The sequence below is a fragment of the Chanodichthys erythropterus genome, chromosome 1, assembly GCF_024489055.1.
Source record: "Chanodichthys erythropterus isolate Z2021 chromosome 1, ASM2448905v1, whole genome shotgun sequence".
NCBI classification, from domain to species: domain Eukaryota; kingdom Metazoa; phylum Chordata; class Actinopteri; order Cypriniformes; family Xenocyprididae; genus Chanodichthys; species Chanodichthys erythropterus.
Window position 1 is genome coordinate 18,439,521 of NC_090221.1, and position 17,735 is coordinate 18,457,255.

General features: G+C 36.0%; 1 protein-coding gene across 10 annotated transcripts in view; it reads right to left on the reverse strand.

The window, feature by feature from the left end:
- Positions 1-17,735, reverse strand: part of rapgef2b (Rap guanine nucleotide exchange factor 2b) — a 136,636-nt gene that overhangs the window by 80,246 nt on the left and 38,655 nt on the right. For all 10 annotated transcript variants that reach the window (XM_067388880.1, XM_067388877.1, XM_067388873.1 and 7 more), the window contains exons 2-3: positions 11,518-11,588; positions 8,934-8,990 (exon numbers count right to left, since the gene is read on the reverse strand). In XM_067388880.1, the coding sequence (XP_067244981.1) occupies positions 8,934-8,990; positions 11,518-11,588 (128 nt within the window). The remainder of the gene's footprint in view (positions 1-8,933; positions 8,991-11,517; positions 11,589-17,735) is intronic.

A 17,735-nucleotide genomic window follows, 5' to 3' on the forward strand; every position in this document is an offset into this window, starting at 1 on the left:
CACATGCATTCTTTCTCGAGTGTGTAAGTTCATTTCAGATGTAACTGACTATGCTTGCTAGGATACTGGCCAAGATGGGCATGTTGACATTTTGTGTGAATTTGTCCGTTCAAACAAAAGACTTAAAAGAGACCTAAAATTTGGGCATTGTACACGCACTTCCGCGTGCACGTTCCGGATGAGTGCACAAATCTTCTCACAGCACTCGCGTAAGTTCTCTTTCACGCCTTGCACTCGAATGCAAGGCTTAAAGGGATAGTTCACCCAAAAATGAAAATTTGATGTTTATCTGCTTACCCCCAGGGCATCCAAGATGTAGATGACTTTTTTTCTTCAGTCGAACGCAAATTATGATTTTTAACTGCAACCGCTGCCGTCTGTCAGTCAAATAATAGCAGTGATTGGGAACTTGAACAATAAGAGTCGAAAAAACTTCCATAGACAAATCCAAATTAAACCCTGCGGCTCGTGACGACACATTGATGTCTTAAGACACGAAACGATCGGTTTGTGCGAGAAACCGAACAGTATTTATATAATTTTTTACCTCTAATACACCACTATGTCCAACTTCGTTCAGCTTCCGGCTAGTGAGGTCTAATCGCGCTCTGACAACGGAAGTGATGTCTCGCGCTCATTGAAGTATATGGGCGAGACATCACTTCCGTCATCACAATGCGTTTTTTGACCTCACTAACAGGAAGCTGAACGAAGTTGGACATAGTGGTGTATTAGAGGTAAAAATTATATAAATAACGTTCGGTTTCTCACACAAACCGATCGTTTCGTGTCTTAGGACATTAATGTGTCGTCACGAGCCGCAGGTTTTAATTTTGATTTGTCTAAGCAAGTTTTATTTACTGTTATAGTTGAAGTTCCCATCTACTGCTATTATTTGACTGACAGACGGCAGCGGTTGCAGTTAAAAATCATAATTTGCATTCGACTGAAGAAAAAAAGTCACCTACATCTTGGATGCACTGGGGGTAAGCACATAAACATCAAATTTTCATTTTTGGGTGAACTATCCCTTTAAATGAGTTTAGTTTAAACGCAGATAGCAACGTGTGCTTTTCAGGTCTCACATGCGCTCACGCGCTATCAAACACCTGTGTAATGACCGCGTAAATGACTGGTCATATAAAGCATACGGCACTCGCATTGAACAAAGTTCAGGGGAAGCCAGAATGCGTATCCATATATATGTATATATATATCTTCCCATAGTGCATCCTGGTGCCATGTGTTTCCCAGGTAAGCAATGCACATGCACCCGGACATCCACATGATGTAAAAGAAAACATGGTTAATCAGACAGGTCACCTTCTTCAATTGCTCCGTGGTCCGGCGGTGGACAGGGGTCAGTATGGGCACCCTGTCTGGTCTGCGGCTATGCAGCCCCATACGCAACAAACTGTGATGCACTGTGTATTCTGACACCTTTCTATCCGAACCAGCATTAACTTCTTGAGCAATTTGAGCTATATATTAGTGCCTGTTCGATTTTCAGATAAATTTTTTTCTTCAAATCAAAGCTTGTACTGTAATGTTATTATTCACTTTGTATAAGGTTTGGTTCATTGCCTATGACTCTTTAAAGAACAATTTTAGAAAATTTGAAAAATCTATGTTTCATAATCTTGGGAACATAATTTATGGGAACACCATATTTTGGATTGCTCATTCTGTAACTGAAACCGGTGCTATTTTATGTCTCTCGTATCACACCACAGACTCACACTTTTGTTTCATACAAACACAACTGGCATCATCGTATGTCTATGTTATTGACTGCACTAAAAATAACATCCAGGAACTTCAGTATTAATATTTCTATAATCATTGCAGTTTGCCTCCAATCGTTTTTTATGTTGTAATGCACTACTTTTAGCAAAAGATTTACAACAAATATACAGGTATATACAGGTAAAACTATAAGATAATTTGAACTCAAATGCAATCAGTATTTCACATCCACGTATTTAATTATTTAGTGAGAATCTGCATACTGTACATGATCCCTTATTTAATTATTTCATGCATTGAAAAGTCCATATCGTTCAACAGAATAGTTTCTTTCATTTTGAGCACAACAAACACTTCTCCAAACTTTTGGATATTTACCTTTAAATGAAAACCCTACACACACACACACACACAAACCCGCTCCATCGTCTCTATAGCACTAATGATGCAGCTCTTGACTGCTCTCAAATGCAGCATGAGCACTGCTTGCTTTTTTCGTTCTCTTTCTGCATCGCTCCCTTCATCATTGCAGCTTCTGCTCGCTCTTTTAATCGTTTTTCCCGAGTGTGCGCAGACAAAAAAAACGAAACACTCAATTATTAATCAGCAGAACGCATAGAGAGAGAAGGAGAGAGCGGGAATGATGCGAGAGAGGGAGAGCGTGAGGATGTTCTGCACCATCAACGGAGCAGCGCTGACTGAACTGGGTCACTGAAACACTCTTCCAACGCTCATCAAATGCTCATCAAGCACACAGCAACAGCCTCTAGCCCCTCATGAATGACTGGGGAGCAGAAACGAGAGCAGGAAGTCAGGCAAGGTTTGGAGGAACATGGACATGCAATCATCCTTGGGGGTTATTTGTCTGCTAATATTCAGTAAGCCTAAAAAAGGGAACTCTTAATTTATGGTTAAAATCCACAGGCAAACACAGGAAAAAATATAATATTAATATTTGTCATAAAAAGGTCATGCTTTATATTAAAGTGTTCATGCCTTTACAAACCCATACCATGTTAACCCATGTTTGTTGCTATAGCAAAACTGACAACTTGGAAATACAGTATTTTCAAAGTTGATTTATTACGATTTTACAGAATAAACAATAACTTTAGCAGCAGTTATAACTGGCATTTTAATGACATTTTGCCAGAAACCATGGTTACTGTGGTAACGTTTGATATTTCACTAGGTATTAACAAAAAAACTAAAAGGAGATGTCAATCAAATTATGTCTGTTAACTGAAATGAAAATAAAAAAATAACATAATTGGGGAGAAAATAAAACTAAGGAAAAAAAAAAGAAGAAAAAAGCTAACTAAACTAAAAAAAAAAACACCAAAATTATTTTTGATACATATATTATATTATAAATAATACATACATATTATAGTTGTATTATAAAGTTAACCTTTACAACAAACTTTGTTAAATTTAAATGAAGAAAAGTAAACCAATGTTTACATTATATCAGTTAAATTTGAGAGCCATAAATTATTATAGACTAAAATAATAATAATAATAATAATAATAATACAAAATAATAAAATATATTTTTTTTAAAGATTCAAGTGAACTAACTAACTTACGAACTGTAAGTAACTAAGTTACTGTTATTATTACAGTAATTCCAGTAATATTTAACCACATTATAAAAGTGTTAATATTGTAAATTGTTACCCAAATGAAAACCGTGTTTATAATCTGTGTTGAAGTGCCTACATTTCTGGTCTGAGCTGTGCGTTTGTGCCCAGCGGCGGCTCTTGGGCTGATGGGAGTCCCAGCAGGAATACAGAGAGAGTGATGGGGAGAGGGAAACCTTCTCTACACCAGCTGGTGACCATGACTGAACCCTTCTGCTGAGCTGTTTCTCTCTCTATTATATTATATTATATTATATTATATTATATTATATTATATTATATTATATTATATTATATTATATTATATTATATTATATTATATTATATTATATTATATTATATTGTATATATGTGTGTGTGTGTGTGTGTGTGTGTGTGTGTGTGTGTGTGTGTGTGTGTGTGTGTGTGTGTGTCATTTCATTAGTCCTCATATTTAAAATGGCTTTAAAAACATACTAAACAATTTTTTATTAAAAATGCAGAATGTTTTCTGTGATGGGTAGGTTTAGGAGTAGGGGTAGTGTAGGGGGATAGAATGTACAGTTTGCACAGTATAAAAACCATTACGCCTATGGAATGTCTTCACTTTGAAAGCAACCAAACCTGTGTGTGCGCGTGTGTGTGTGTGTGTGTTGTGTGTATCAGACTAGGGTACAGAATGATGGATCACCCATACCACTACAGAGCACCACTCCTGCATGCACACACTCACGCATCACAAACACAGTTTTATGTGAACGCTGCATGAGTACTCAAATTCAACTGCTATTCTTATACACATAAAAGGCTTTTATAGGGTTTATTTCTATTGAGTCTCTTCAGTACAAAGATGGCAGGATGACAGCAGCCTTACTGGAGTGTGACAGCACAGATGAGCTCAAAGTCATCCTACTATAAGTCTCACTGACACTGTGCAGTTCTACAAGAAGAAACATAAGTTAAATGGCAAATTTCTTTATATTTATATACATAAAGTATTTTAACATGCGTTGTCTCTTGACAATGATCAGTATATATATATATATATATATATACTATACTACTGATCATTGTCAAGAGACAACGCATGTTAAAATACTTTTTTGATATATTATGTGCATTCATGCAAAACGAACGACCAAACTGAAAATCTGATTTTCTTTCATTTACACCTGGAAATAAACATTTTAATATAGTGAAAAATGGAAGACAAACTTTTGATGTCTAACAAATATTTAAGATTCTGTACTACTAAGCGACAAATCTAATTTGTGACTTAACATGTGAACTCCTTTGTACAAAAGGTCAAAATTCAATCGCAATTCAATATATGATGACATATGTATCGTAATATGTATTTTATTGTGAGTTAGAGTCCTAATGCTAACAGTAAAGCAAAAGATAAAGCAAATACTAAACAATTCTGAAATTTCTGGTGTTTTATGCAATCTGTTGTGTTATCCAATTTATTTGTAATTAAAAAAAGGCAAAATTGTTATTATATTTAACACAGAAAAAAAAAAATCAATATCAGTCGTCGACTAAAATAGACTAATTATGTCTTCATTTAAGATATAAAAACTTACTCAAAGATGTGAGCGCCTATTTCTTGTTTAAGAGCATAATTAGCATGAATAGTCCCTGAGCAAAGTCCCCTGAGGTTTTAAACTTGTTTAACAAATTTAAACATTGCTTAAACATTATTTACAAAAAGCAGAAATCAATGTGCCTCAGTAAAGACATTAAAACTTTTATCACTAATATTTTTAGAAGCCCCAGTGTGATATTATTGTCCTCCCAACCTGTTTAAAAACAAGGTATAAAAAGCGCGTCTTTATAGCATCTCGGAAAGCGCCATGTTTGTGTATTTGGCACTAGCGGTTCAGAGGCTGTTGTGGTGGGAGTGGTTTGTTCCTGAGGGAAATCAGCAGCAGCACACACAAGTCTGAAGATTATTATTAGTGTGGAGCTTTAAAGCAGGGAGCTGTCTAATAAAAAAATAAAAAAATAAAAAACAGTGGAGTGAGTAGCTGAGGTACAGCATCAAGACTGGAGTAGCAGACATAGTGGAGTGCTAGTACTTAAATAGTCTGCCACTGGGAGTTTTGAGAGTGTGTGGATGAAAACAACCAGATAAAACAGAGGACTGACTCACATAGTTATACAAATCCACAACTTATAGATGAACCAAAAATAAATGCATTTGCCTACTACACATGCCAGACAAACTTGCATTCCAAAAGAAAGTTAAGTCATCTCCACCCTGCAGACAATGAACAGCAGGATGCCAGACAAAGTCTGACTCCTGCTGTTTCCCAAACACTAAAGCACTTTCACTTGTGCACAACTTGCTACAGCCAATCAGATACAGCCTTCAAAATGAACATGTAATCTTCATTTGTTTTGCCAAATTGTTGTCTAATTCAAGACACACAGAGCAACAAGCTGCTGCAATATTTCTCTGATCTCACAAATTCAACATTAAAAGGGTCATAAATGTTTATTCTTGCCTGGGGTCTACCTCAAATGTTGGTTTGTGCACCAAAAAAAGTCAATAATTATTCTTTTCTCTTATTTTAATTGAGCAAAGTGCTTTGTTCATGCTTATTGCACTCAGGTCTAATACAAGTTTGCTCAATGTTTGTGTATTCAGTTTTTAATTTTTGCAGCTTAGTTTCATCAACTGTCAATTAACTGCATTGAGTTCTGAAAGTGTCAGGTTTGACGTCAATAGTCATGAAACTTGTTATACACTCGTGTCAAAACTGCCAAAACACAAATTATTAGGGCTGTGACAATAAAATAAATCGATTCATCTCGATTCGTGGATCGAATCTGAGATTTTCCGAATGCATTGCAATTCTCTCTCGAATCGATTCTGAACTTAGTTTTTAACAGCAGATGGTGCTTGAGGCTAGTTTTTAAATGCACGCTCAAATGCTCGCGTCTGAGAGTCTGAGAGAAATGTACTTGCACCTCAGAATGCTTTTATGATGCAAGATTAATGTAAATTATTAAATAGTAGTTATAGTAGTTAAGTAGTAGTAAATTTAATAGTAGTTATTAAGATTGATGCGGTTTGGAATTGGTAAAATGTGCTCAAAAAAAAAAAAAAAACATGATCTGGGGTCTCATTTATAAAACTTTGCGTAGATTTTCCTAAAAGTGTACGTACGCGCAAAAGCTAGATTTTGCGTACGCACAAAAAAAATCCGATTTATAAAACCATGAGTATGCCAGAACCTGCGCACAAATCCTTATAAATCCCAGTCAGCGGAAGATTGTGCGTACGTGCATCTCCACCCCATCTCCTCCCCGAAATTACCGTATACGGAGCTTACGACGCCTAATTTTACTATGCATAACCTCATCTGCATATCATTTCCATACATATTCCCATCCACGTGACACCACGCCATCAAAGGTAGAAGACCATGGAAAATATTAGATATGGATTATAAATGCCATTTGTGCCACATTATATTGATAAAGATTATCCAATATCCTCTTTGTGTTTTAGAAAAAATATATCAAAATATCCATAAAAACTAAATTATATAAAATACTTAAGATAAAGGTTTTAGAATAGAGCTGATTCATTAATTTACACTGGCCAAATAGTATTTTATTAGTTTTAAACAATTCAAATCAAATTTATACAGTTTTACTGATAAGGTGAACATATCTTTTTGAGAAGTTTATAGGCTATTTTTAGTGGTAACAGATAGGCCTACTTATTTATTGCAGTCATCTCTCTCGGCGCTTCACTGACAAAGTATTTTAAAATGAAACAATCAAATCTTTCCGTTTTCCTCATATTATATCCTTCAAATGGTAATTCTTTGAAGATCCTTCACACGACATCAACACCTCATTATTGGACCTATTCAAACTGGACAACGGACCGTTCGACCACCGAATCCAGCAGTGTCTTCCATAATGTCGAAGTTAAGTGTGCATTGATCATCGTTCTCGCTAAAATATTTTGTCATACCATCTGCAGTTTAGTTTAAAGAGGAATTATTGTGCTCCCAGCGCTCCTCGCTGTCATTAAAACAACGTGTCACAGGAAAAGTGATCGAAAGTAGCACATCTACTATCTGAATTCATAACACTTTTGTTTAACTTCTGCGTAATGTAATTTCAGTGCTTATCGGCAATAGTGAAGTGTAATATTAATGAAAATGTTTATCAAATGAAAACGTGTTTCCACGCGAGTTTAAATAATTCTTTTATTTATTTAAACTGTTATTGTGAACATGAACTGTATTTATGATTATGACTCATAATGAGGATTTAAAGTGGTTTTCCTTCATCTGCTGTCAGTCCCTCAGCTCACAATCAGTGTTGCCAAACTGCTCCGTCTCCAAAATGTTCGTACGCACGGCTCAAAGTTTGCTCAAAAGGTGCGCACATTCTCCCGTCAAGTTTATTTTTATAGATAACAACCTTTGCATGGGAACTGGCGTATGCACGTTTCCAGCCCCGTTTTGTGCGTACGCACGCTTTATAAATGAGACCCCAGAAAATCAACTTGCCTAATAATTCTGCACACGGTGTATTATGTTACCATATTTGAGAGTTACAGCAACAGGAAAGATTCAGTGAATAACTTAAATTTTTAGTTTTATATGAAAAACAACATTCAGAAATGCAGAATATGCATTTTATTCTATTAAATTATATTTATTTTATTAAAATAATTTTTAAATTATTATTATGCATTCTGAAAACTTCATACTTCATAAATTTTTTTTTTACTTGGGTGTTGAGAAGAAAAACAAACAGTAGACCATATTACATGTAATCAACCAACCTAAAAATGACCTAATTCAACAGCAGCAATTAACAGTTCAGTGCAGCAACTTTCCACTTATACACAGGCACAATAGACTAGATGCCATCAGAGACGATGAGTAAATGAGACATTCCCCTTTATGGACAGGGGGTAGTGACTCACGGAAGGAAGTGCACACACTTCATCTTCCTTCAGTAGAAAAGAAAAATGGAGTGTGAAATCGGAGGGGAGTGTCTGGGTCCACCCAAGGGAATAAGTATATGTGTTTGAGCGTGTGCGTGCATGTGTGTCAGGACCAAAAAAAGCAAGATGTGATGGGTGTCAGACAATGCCAACACCAACTTCAAAAGGCGCTGAAAGGATACAAGTGGGGACTTTTTAAATACACACATGCCATGCTCTTCAGATGAAGGGCAAATCTAAAGTGGGTCAGTGTGTCTTAGATGTTGTAGATCAATAGCTGTTTGTGTAACACCCAGAAACCCTGTATTCCTCATAATGCCATTTTCAGCTACTAGGATACTCATTAGAACATGACAGAAGGCTCATGCAGCGCTGAATGTAACACTTTTACTTCAGCGCTTTCACATCTCACCTTTGTAATTTGATAAGACTTTTGAAAAGCGAGCTATATTTAATCGGCGCTTCTGGAGTGGCATAATTTTTCAAAGACTATTTGCATTATGCATCGCACATCCTACGAAAGCTTACAGAAACATAATGGCTTCAAACAAAGAAATTGGATGGAAAACATGGTTGTTACTCACTAATAGAGCACTTCATTGGCTTCGTGTCTTTCGTAGCGTACGGTTTCACACATTATCCTAAAAAAAAAGACAGAAAAACAGACAAGAGAGAGAGAAACATAAATCAGTGACATATCCAAACTTAATGGCTCCAAAAGAAACAATGAACCCTCATATTTTTGTCTGTGATTATGAAAAAAATTTAAATAAAAATCAGGATTTCAGGACCAAAATCCTTGTGGATATTCAGGAGTGGTTGGCATTGTGCTTGAAAAGAAAAACAATACAGGCTGGTAAGAACAGTGCAAGGACAAAACCAAACTTTGTTTGTGGATGACATATTTTAATGTTGGTTTATGCTAGAAGTGCTGTTTAAGCAAACTCGGATGTATTGCCACAGAAAAAAAAAAAAAAAAAACATTCCAAAGGACAAAAACATTCTTCAAAAGGCATTCCTTAAAGTTCAGCTCAGTAGGAGAGTAGAAAGTTAACCAAGTCCATCTGACACATTCCTGAAGATGTGTACAGACCACTAAGGGGTGTTGGTTGGCTCAGGTGGGGTTTGGACTGTTCTAGAACTGCATGGTCACGTAGCAAAATACTTTAACCCACAAATATGTAAATCCACGCGTGTATACTTATGATAAATTGAGAACCTCGAGAAGGCAGTTAAAATGATTTAAGAGTTCAGACATACCTTAGCTTCAGCCAAAACTGTTATTGCAAAACTAATACAGTTAACACTGTTAATAACTGCTCACAAGATTATATTAAAAGAAAACAATTAATTAAATAAATTAAGTAAATAAATAAAAAATAAAATAAAATAAGAGACTTTTCAAAATGAATGAGACACTAGCAATAACATAACAACCATAAGTTAGATCTATAACAGTCCAAAATTGTTATTGAAAAGCTAATATTGTAATATATTTTATATATTATATTGTAATATAATATATAAGCTAATATATTTCCTTGCATAGTACAACCAGAATTCTGGAAATGTTGGGACATTTTTTTTTTTTTATTTGAATAAAATGAAAACTAAAAGACTTTCAAATCACAGGAGCAAATATTTTATTCACAATAGAACATAGATAACATAAATGTTTAGAGAAATTTGCGCTTTTATTCACTAAATGAGCTAATTTCAAATTTGATGCCTGCTACAGGTCTCAAAAAAGTTGGCACAGGGGCAACAAATGGCTGAAAAAGCAAAACATTTTGAAAAGATTCAGCTGGGAGAACATCTAGCAAATAATTAAGTTAATTGATATCAGGTCCGTAACATGATTAGCTATAAATGAATGTCTTACAGAGGCAGAGTCTCTCAGAAGTAAAGATGGGCAGAGGCTCTTCAATCTGTGAAAGAGTGTGTAAAAAAACTGTGGAAAACAATGTTCCTCAACATCAAATTGCAAAGGCTTTGCAAATCTCATCATCTACAGTGCATAACATCATCAAAAGATTCAGAGAAACTGGTGAAATCGCTGTGCGTAAGGGACAAGGCTGAGGACCTTTATTGGATGCCCATGGTCTTCGGGCCCTCGGACGACACTGCATCACTAATCAGCATGATTGTGTCAATGACATTAATAAATGGGCCAAGAAATACTCCCAAAAACCACTGTCTGTGAACACAATCCGCCGTGCCATCTGCAGATGCCAACTAAAGCTCTATCATGCAAAAAGAAAGCCATACGTGAACATGGTCTAGAAGCGCTGTCGTGCCCTGAGGGCCAAGGCTGTTTCAAAGTGGAAAAGTGTTCTATGGTCAGACTTGCATGTTTTGGAAGGCACTATGAATGCTGAAAGGTATATAAAGGTTTTAGAGCAATATATGCTCCCCTTCAGATGACGTCTATTTCAGGGAAGGCCTTGTTTATTTCAGCAGGACAATGCAAAACCACATACTTCAGCTATTACAACAGCATGGCTTTGACATAGAAGAGTGCGGGTGCTGAATTAGCCTGCCTGCAGTCCAGATCTTTCACCTATAGAGAACATTTGGCACATCATTAAACGAAAAATACGTCAAAGAGGACCACAAACTCTTCAGCAGCTGGAAACCTGTATCAGGCAAGAATGGGACCAAATTCCAACAGCAAAACTCCAGAAACTCATATTAACTTCAATGCCCAGACGTCTTCAAACTGTTTTGAAAAGAGGAGATGCTACACCATGGTAAACATGGCCTGTCCCAACTATTTTGAGACCTGTAGCAGGCATCAAATTTGAAATGAGCTCATTTTGTGCATAAAATTGTAAAATGTCTCAGTTTAAACATTTGTTATGTTATCTATGTTCTATTGGGAATAAAATATTGGCTCATGTGATTTATAAGTCTTTTAGTTTTCATTTTATTCAAATTTAAAAAACATCCCAACATTTCCGGATTTGGGGTTGTAATTAAAGAGAACACTTCAGAATGAGTTTGGTTTGTAATTTGCTTGGAGAGATATATATATATGCATGCATACAAACATACATACACACAATAGTCTATCAGTATGTATAACCCAGCATCCACCACCTGCTTGACCTGAAAAAACATTTGCGCATTTTTCCCCACCCATTGATCAAATCCTTAATTCAGTTTTACCTCAATTGGTGTTCCCGAAGATTGGACAGCGCCTCCATTCCATGCAAGTAGGAATATACAATCTCCAGGTCCTGCAGGTAAAAAAAGAAAGGATGAGAAAAGATCAAAGACTATTCATCTGTAAAAAAGCACATACTGTCCCAGAATTCTCAGCACAGGATGAGATGACATTTTTTTCATAATCAAAAGGGTGGTAGAGAAAATGGCTTCAAAACAAATGGAGAAATGCAGTTACAAAACAAACACAAGAAATTTCTATATAAAAATATATCGAAGACCAGGAGCATGTTTTTTAAAACTCACAGACTACTGCATGTCTAGACAATGATCTTTTGTTACAAGAAGCATTTATATGCGTAATGTAACTAAGTGTAAATGTAACTGACTACAATGTAAAAGATTAGATCAATTTTTCTTTTTAAGTAGTCAGAGTGATTGTAAAAATAAATTACACTAACCATCATCTCAAACTGACTGTAGTTTACACTCATTTGTGATTAAAGCAATTAAGAGTTACAATTGCCTCCATCTCATCTATATCTATTTTAACACTTCCTCTTGTATCCATTCCTGTGGCTCATTCTGAAACTGTTTTTGATATCAACGAAATCTCATTTATAGGTGTACAGTGCAAAAAGGCTTGGCAAGACACTTCTAAACAAATAGTCTCAGGTCCCTAAACAGGTCCTTTCACCAGAGATAGTCTTGCTCTATCTACAAGTGGTTCTGCAGACAAACCAGTCACAGTGTCCATGTAGCTGAGCAGCGCACCCTGTCCCCTTCCACATGCAAAAGAGCACTGATGCCAGAACTGGGCCGCCTTTGTACTCACAAAGGCATGCTAGGATAGCGAAGAGGACAAAAGAGGTTCTGTGTTCGCACACAGACTCACTTGATTATGAACTGAGAGACCCTGTGTGACATAGAACACAAATGCAAACACACAGCTTGCCAAACATTTGCCTTTTGATATAGCACAAGTAAACCTCCAGTCCTCCACCCCTTGTGTTTTCCTATTAAGACTATGTGAATGATCGATAAATAAGAATGAATAAGAGAAAACTGTACTGGTCAGGTGAGATTGGGCCAGAAAAGGATATAGTATTTTTGGTCATTTGTTTGTAAACATGGCAAGACGCAGGGGATGAGGGTACAGACAAGATGAAAGCAGAGTGCTGACCCTAAGAATAAACTGGTCCCCCCACTGACATCCATAGTATGATATAAATACTGTGGAAGTCAATGGGTACCAGACAGCAATTGTTTGGTTACCATCATTCTTCAAAATATCTTTTGTGTTCAACAGAACAAAGAAACACATACAGTTTTAGAACAATTTGAGCGTGAGTAAATGATGACAGAATTTACATTTTTGGGTAAACTATCCCTATAAATGTCATCTTGTAGGCCCTATGTTTGTTGGAGGGCAGGCAACCATAAGTTTACTCTAAGGTTACAGAGGGCAAGGTCACATGGACAAACTGTAGGCTACTGGAATAAAATGGTAACCTCCATCTTTTGCATTGTCAATAGAGGCTGATGAAAATAAAATCGATTAAATGATGGTTTGTCACCCCCTGCTGTTACTAGCAGTACATGGCATGAAGAAATAGTTAACAGAAAAACAATGCAGAGTGTATTAAAATTTTTGAAAAAAAAAAAAAAAAAAAATGTATATATTAATTCTATATAAGGCTATATAGTATATAGTAAGAATACAATATATGAAGGTAAAAAAAAAAATCAACAAACAAACAAGCATTTTGTGCTTGCTAGATTTTTTTTTTATCTATATATTTATTTAACCATTTTATTTTCATTTGAGTATATGCAGTAGCACAAATGGCGTGTTACACATTACATTTAATGCTTAGAGGTTTGTTAAAATCTATAAACCTAAATATGAGCAATAGTAATAGTGATGCTTGCAAAAAAAAAAAAAAAAAAGAACAATAAGGCTGTGACAATGACAAAGGACCTTTTAGCTGGCATGCACTACACAAATAGACCACTAGATGTCATGCTGGTGTAAGATTTCACTGATTCATGTCCAGCTCTTTCTGCACTTTTTAGCGCCACAACTGGCTGGAATGAAGCTCTACCAGAACACTGTGGCTTTCTTTTTTCCCCCTCAAATATTAGGCTACTTCTAAATTCAACATGGAAAGAATGTGCAGAACCCCATTTTTTTCAGTCCCAGTGTCCCCATGAGGAGTTTTCACTCCTTTATGCTCTCTCTCTGCCAGAAGTTCATAATGAGTCCACTACAACTTTGCTCTAAACACAATGAGAATACACAGTTTTGAAACAATGAACTTGCATTATCTTTATATGAGAAGAGAATGTTGACATAAATCAGATCTTTGCTATTTTTGGTCAGTTATACATGTGATAAAAGATCCAAATTCAATCTGCTGAAATTAACATTTAGCTAAGTTCACTCTAAAAGTGAAAGAACCACCATACTGTCAGTTAACATTTCCCCCTCTTTTGTGTTGTATTGTGTTTTTAGACCTGATTTACAGCAGAACTTAAATTTTGATGAATTATTTTAAGTTTGCAACATTGCTATGTGTTAATTCACGCTAAAATTGTGCTAAATCAGGCTAACAACATGCTAAACATGCTAGCACTGTGCTAATTCATGCTATATCTTGTTAGGGTGCTTTCACACTTGGTTCGATTGCCTGGACCGAACCCGAGTTCGGTTACTCCCCCCTCCCCCTGTCCCCACTGGACTGTGTTCACATTATATTATTTGGGTCCGACCCGCGGTTCGTTTGCGTCATCAAACCAGCAGCTGTTTACTATGTTGCTTAGTAACGATGGAGCAGGAGAAGGCGGCAAAAAGCATAACATTGCTCTCCTCACTTTTATATTTTTTGTTTTTGAACCGTTGGTTTTGTTCATAACGTCTCTTGCGTCTGTCTGTCGCGAATGTAGAACGCTGAAGGTGAGCAGAAATACGAACGTTACACTACAGCTCTCTGCTTGCAGCACGTAAGTCACGCTCGTTGGGAAAGTGAGTGAAACACAAACAAACACACATTATCATCAAATAATACGGCGTTAATAGCGGCTCACTTCCGCAATTTGGTACGTTTGCATTCACATCAGAAGCGAACCGTACCGGAGTTCACTTGAACCGCACCCCAGACCACCCATTTTAAACGAACCGCGGGTCGGACCCAATGTGAACACAGTCCAGTGGGGGCAGGGGGAGGGGGGAGCAATCGAACTCGGGTTCGGTCCAGGCAATCGAACCAAGTGTGAAAGCACCCTTAGAAACATGTTAGCAAGATACAAGCATGATAATGTTAAAACATGCTAGCAATGTCTGTCTGTCTGTCTGTCTGTCTATCTATCCATCCATCCATCCATCCGTTTTCTAAGACTGTATTGCTTTCAAAATCTTCAAACTTTAAGCTTTAAAATGAACTAAACTTTAAAACAGAAACTGAAAACCAAAATGAAATACTTCAGCATATAAAGTATTGTAGTGTCGTTATTGTAAACTAAAATATTAAATATAATTTTGTTAAATTAAATCTGAAATAAAATAAAATATAAATTTTAGATTTAAAAAAAAAAGACAGGCTGACAAAATGTCATGAAAATTAGAAAATGTTGCCAAAAGCAAGTTTAAGTAAAAATTGAAAAAAGTACAATAAAACTATAAAAGGTATTTAATGCTAATATAACATTGGTATTTTTTACAATGAGATTTAAGATTAACAGCTTTCAGCATTAGCAATATTTAACAAAATGGAAGTGGTAGCATTACAAAAAAAAAAGTCTTTTTTTTAATTTTTTTTATCAATATTGGCATGGGGAAAAAAAGAACATATCTTACTATTGCCATAATAACAAACCGTCTTGATGCTGGGTCTGAATCATTCACACATCGTGGGCACTGTTTACCAAGTACTGTGAACTGAGAATCTGGAGGAATATTACTACTGCAATATCCACTACTTTTTTTTTTTTTTCTTTTTTTTTTTTCTTTTTTTATCCAGTTTTCTTTATTTTACAAAAGGCTAAGCCTCTGGCACAGTTTTCCAACAGATGCCAGGTTCACAGTTAAACGCAACTAAGTTTACGCGATCACTCTGTCCTCTCTTTCTGCATTGTGACTGCTTCCACCCTGAGTGCTTAGTGACAATGAGACCATTGTGTTTTGTGATTGGTCAAACACAAAATGTGAAGCCCAGGGCATTCAGCCTTTGGTGGTTACGCAACTCTCGTGAGAGTCAGTGGGTGCCGTGGTAACAAGCTGAGCGACAAATACCACTGAGACCAGGTAGAGTAGTAATGATGAGACCGGTGAGTTATGCAAACAACAGTAGTTGTTTGACAGCAGCCCTGACTAAAGCCTTTGCGAAACTCAATGAACAAAGCCATGAGACTGTACCTGTACAGCTTATTTTAAATGTTCTGCACACTCCACAAAAGAATCTCAGCTATAATATAGCAAATTTGAGATGTACAACAAAAGAGAGATTATGGCCATCCACGTTCACAGCAGCAGAATACAGTTGTTATTCCTGTATTTTAGTCCTTTTTATGGTTACGTTCACACACAGTTCAGTTATTTACTGGAGTGACAACCACATTCATCTGAAGGAAATAATTCCTTCAATATAACACTCCATATGTAAGCAATAAGGTATGAGAGGCTGTGCTGTATCATGAATAAGTCACGGCTGAAGGGTGTTGTTAGGCACGACGTGAAGAGTGCCTGCAACCCCTTCAGCTGTGACTTATTCATGGTACAGCACTAGCCTCGATTACCCTTTTGCTTTTATAAAACAGTTACCACACAATACAAATATTAAAGCCAAAAATATGTATCAATGCAATTTTCATGAAGTAAACTTTCACTAAAGCCTTCCTTTCGCCAAAAAAAAAATAGTCCCTGACCGTGAACAGCAACAGAAGTTACATTATTAAACCATTAGATGGCGGCAAAGACTGTCTTTATGAGTGTGTCAGTCAGTAGCGAATACTTTTACATTGAAAAGACTGAACTGTTGTGAACAAGACGCAACTGAAAAATGCTTTGACTAGCGCTGTCAGTCACGGGAAAACCCCTTAACTGTTAAAAGGACAAGATAATACATCAGACATTTAAACAGATTTTTTTATTATGAACATATGACTGACCTGAAGGAAAATGCTAAATCTGAATGCAGGTAATAAACTCGCTCACTCGATCTCTTTCTCACAACACTCTTCTACATAATACAATAAGCTTCAATGAACAATATCAATTGAGAACACAGTTTATGTTGCTAAGAGTGGTTGGCTAAGGGTGTTGTGTAGTGATACACAGAACCATTGGGTGAAGCGGTCATAGCCGTGTTTTATTGTGAATAAAACAGCTATTGACCAATCAGAATCAAGGACAGAACCATTTTATAAAATTCTTTATTAATTATCAAATATGTTCTCAATGGTTGTTTTGTGTCATTTTTACTTTTAGTGTAGACAAACAATTTGGAAGCATTCTTGCTCTGGAAACATGTTAGATGAGGTGGTCACATTTTTATTAATTTATAAAAAAATTTATTATTAAATTAATGTACTAATAAAATAGAAAAATGGCAATAAAATCTATTTAAATAAAACAAATTTTATAGTAAATAGTAAGTTATACTGTGTTCAGTTATACTTCAGAAGAAAAATATAAAATAAAAATTTAAAAAATATATATTAAATTCTTAACTTTAAAATTAAGCTCTAGCACTGTATAGCTTCAGAAGAACACCACATTATTCAAAATTTCTCTTTTTGAGTTCCATGGAAGAAAGTCAGGCTGGTTTGGAACAACATGAATAAATAATAACATGACAATAATTATTTAGAATTTATGGGTGAACTACTTTATTGTTGCAAGTGAAAATCAGAAGATCAGCAAAACTAGCTCAACACAGCAAATTATATAAGTAACTCCCTGTAAAAATAGCAGGGTTTTATTTTAATATGGTAATATTTTACCATGTGCTATCTGATGCCATTGTGCAGTGCCAGCACACTGCAGCTGTTTGTACACATATTCTGTTATAGCCTGTATGCTGGCCTTCCTATAGTGACTGCAGAAATAAACTGAAGTGTTTTGCTGCTTTGCCTCTTCTCTGCACTGTCTCCCAACATCTTGAACACAACCCATTACTATGCATCTTGAATGGGTCAAGAGGCTCTTCACATTCCACTCAAGG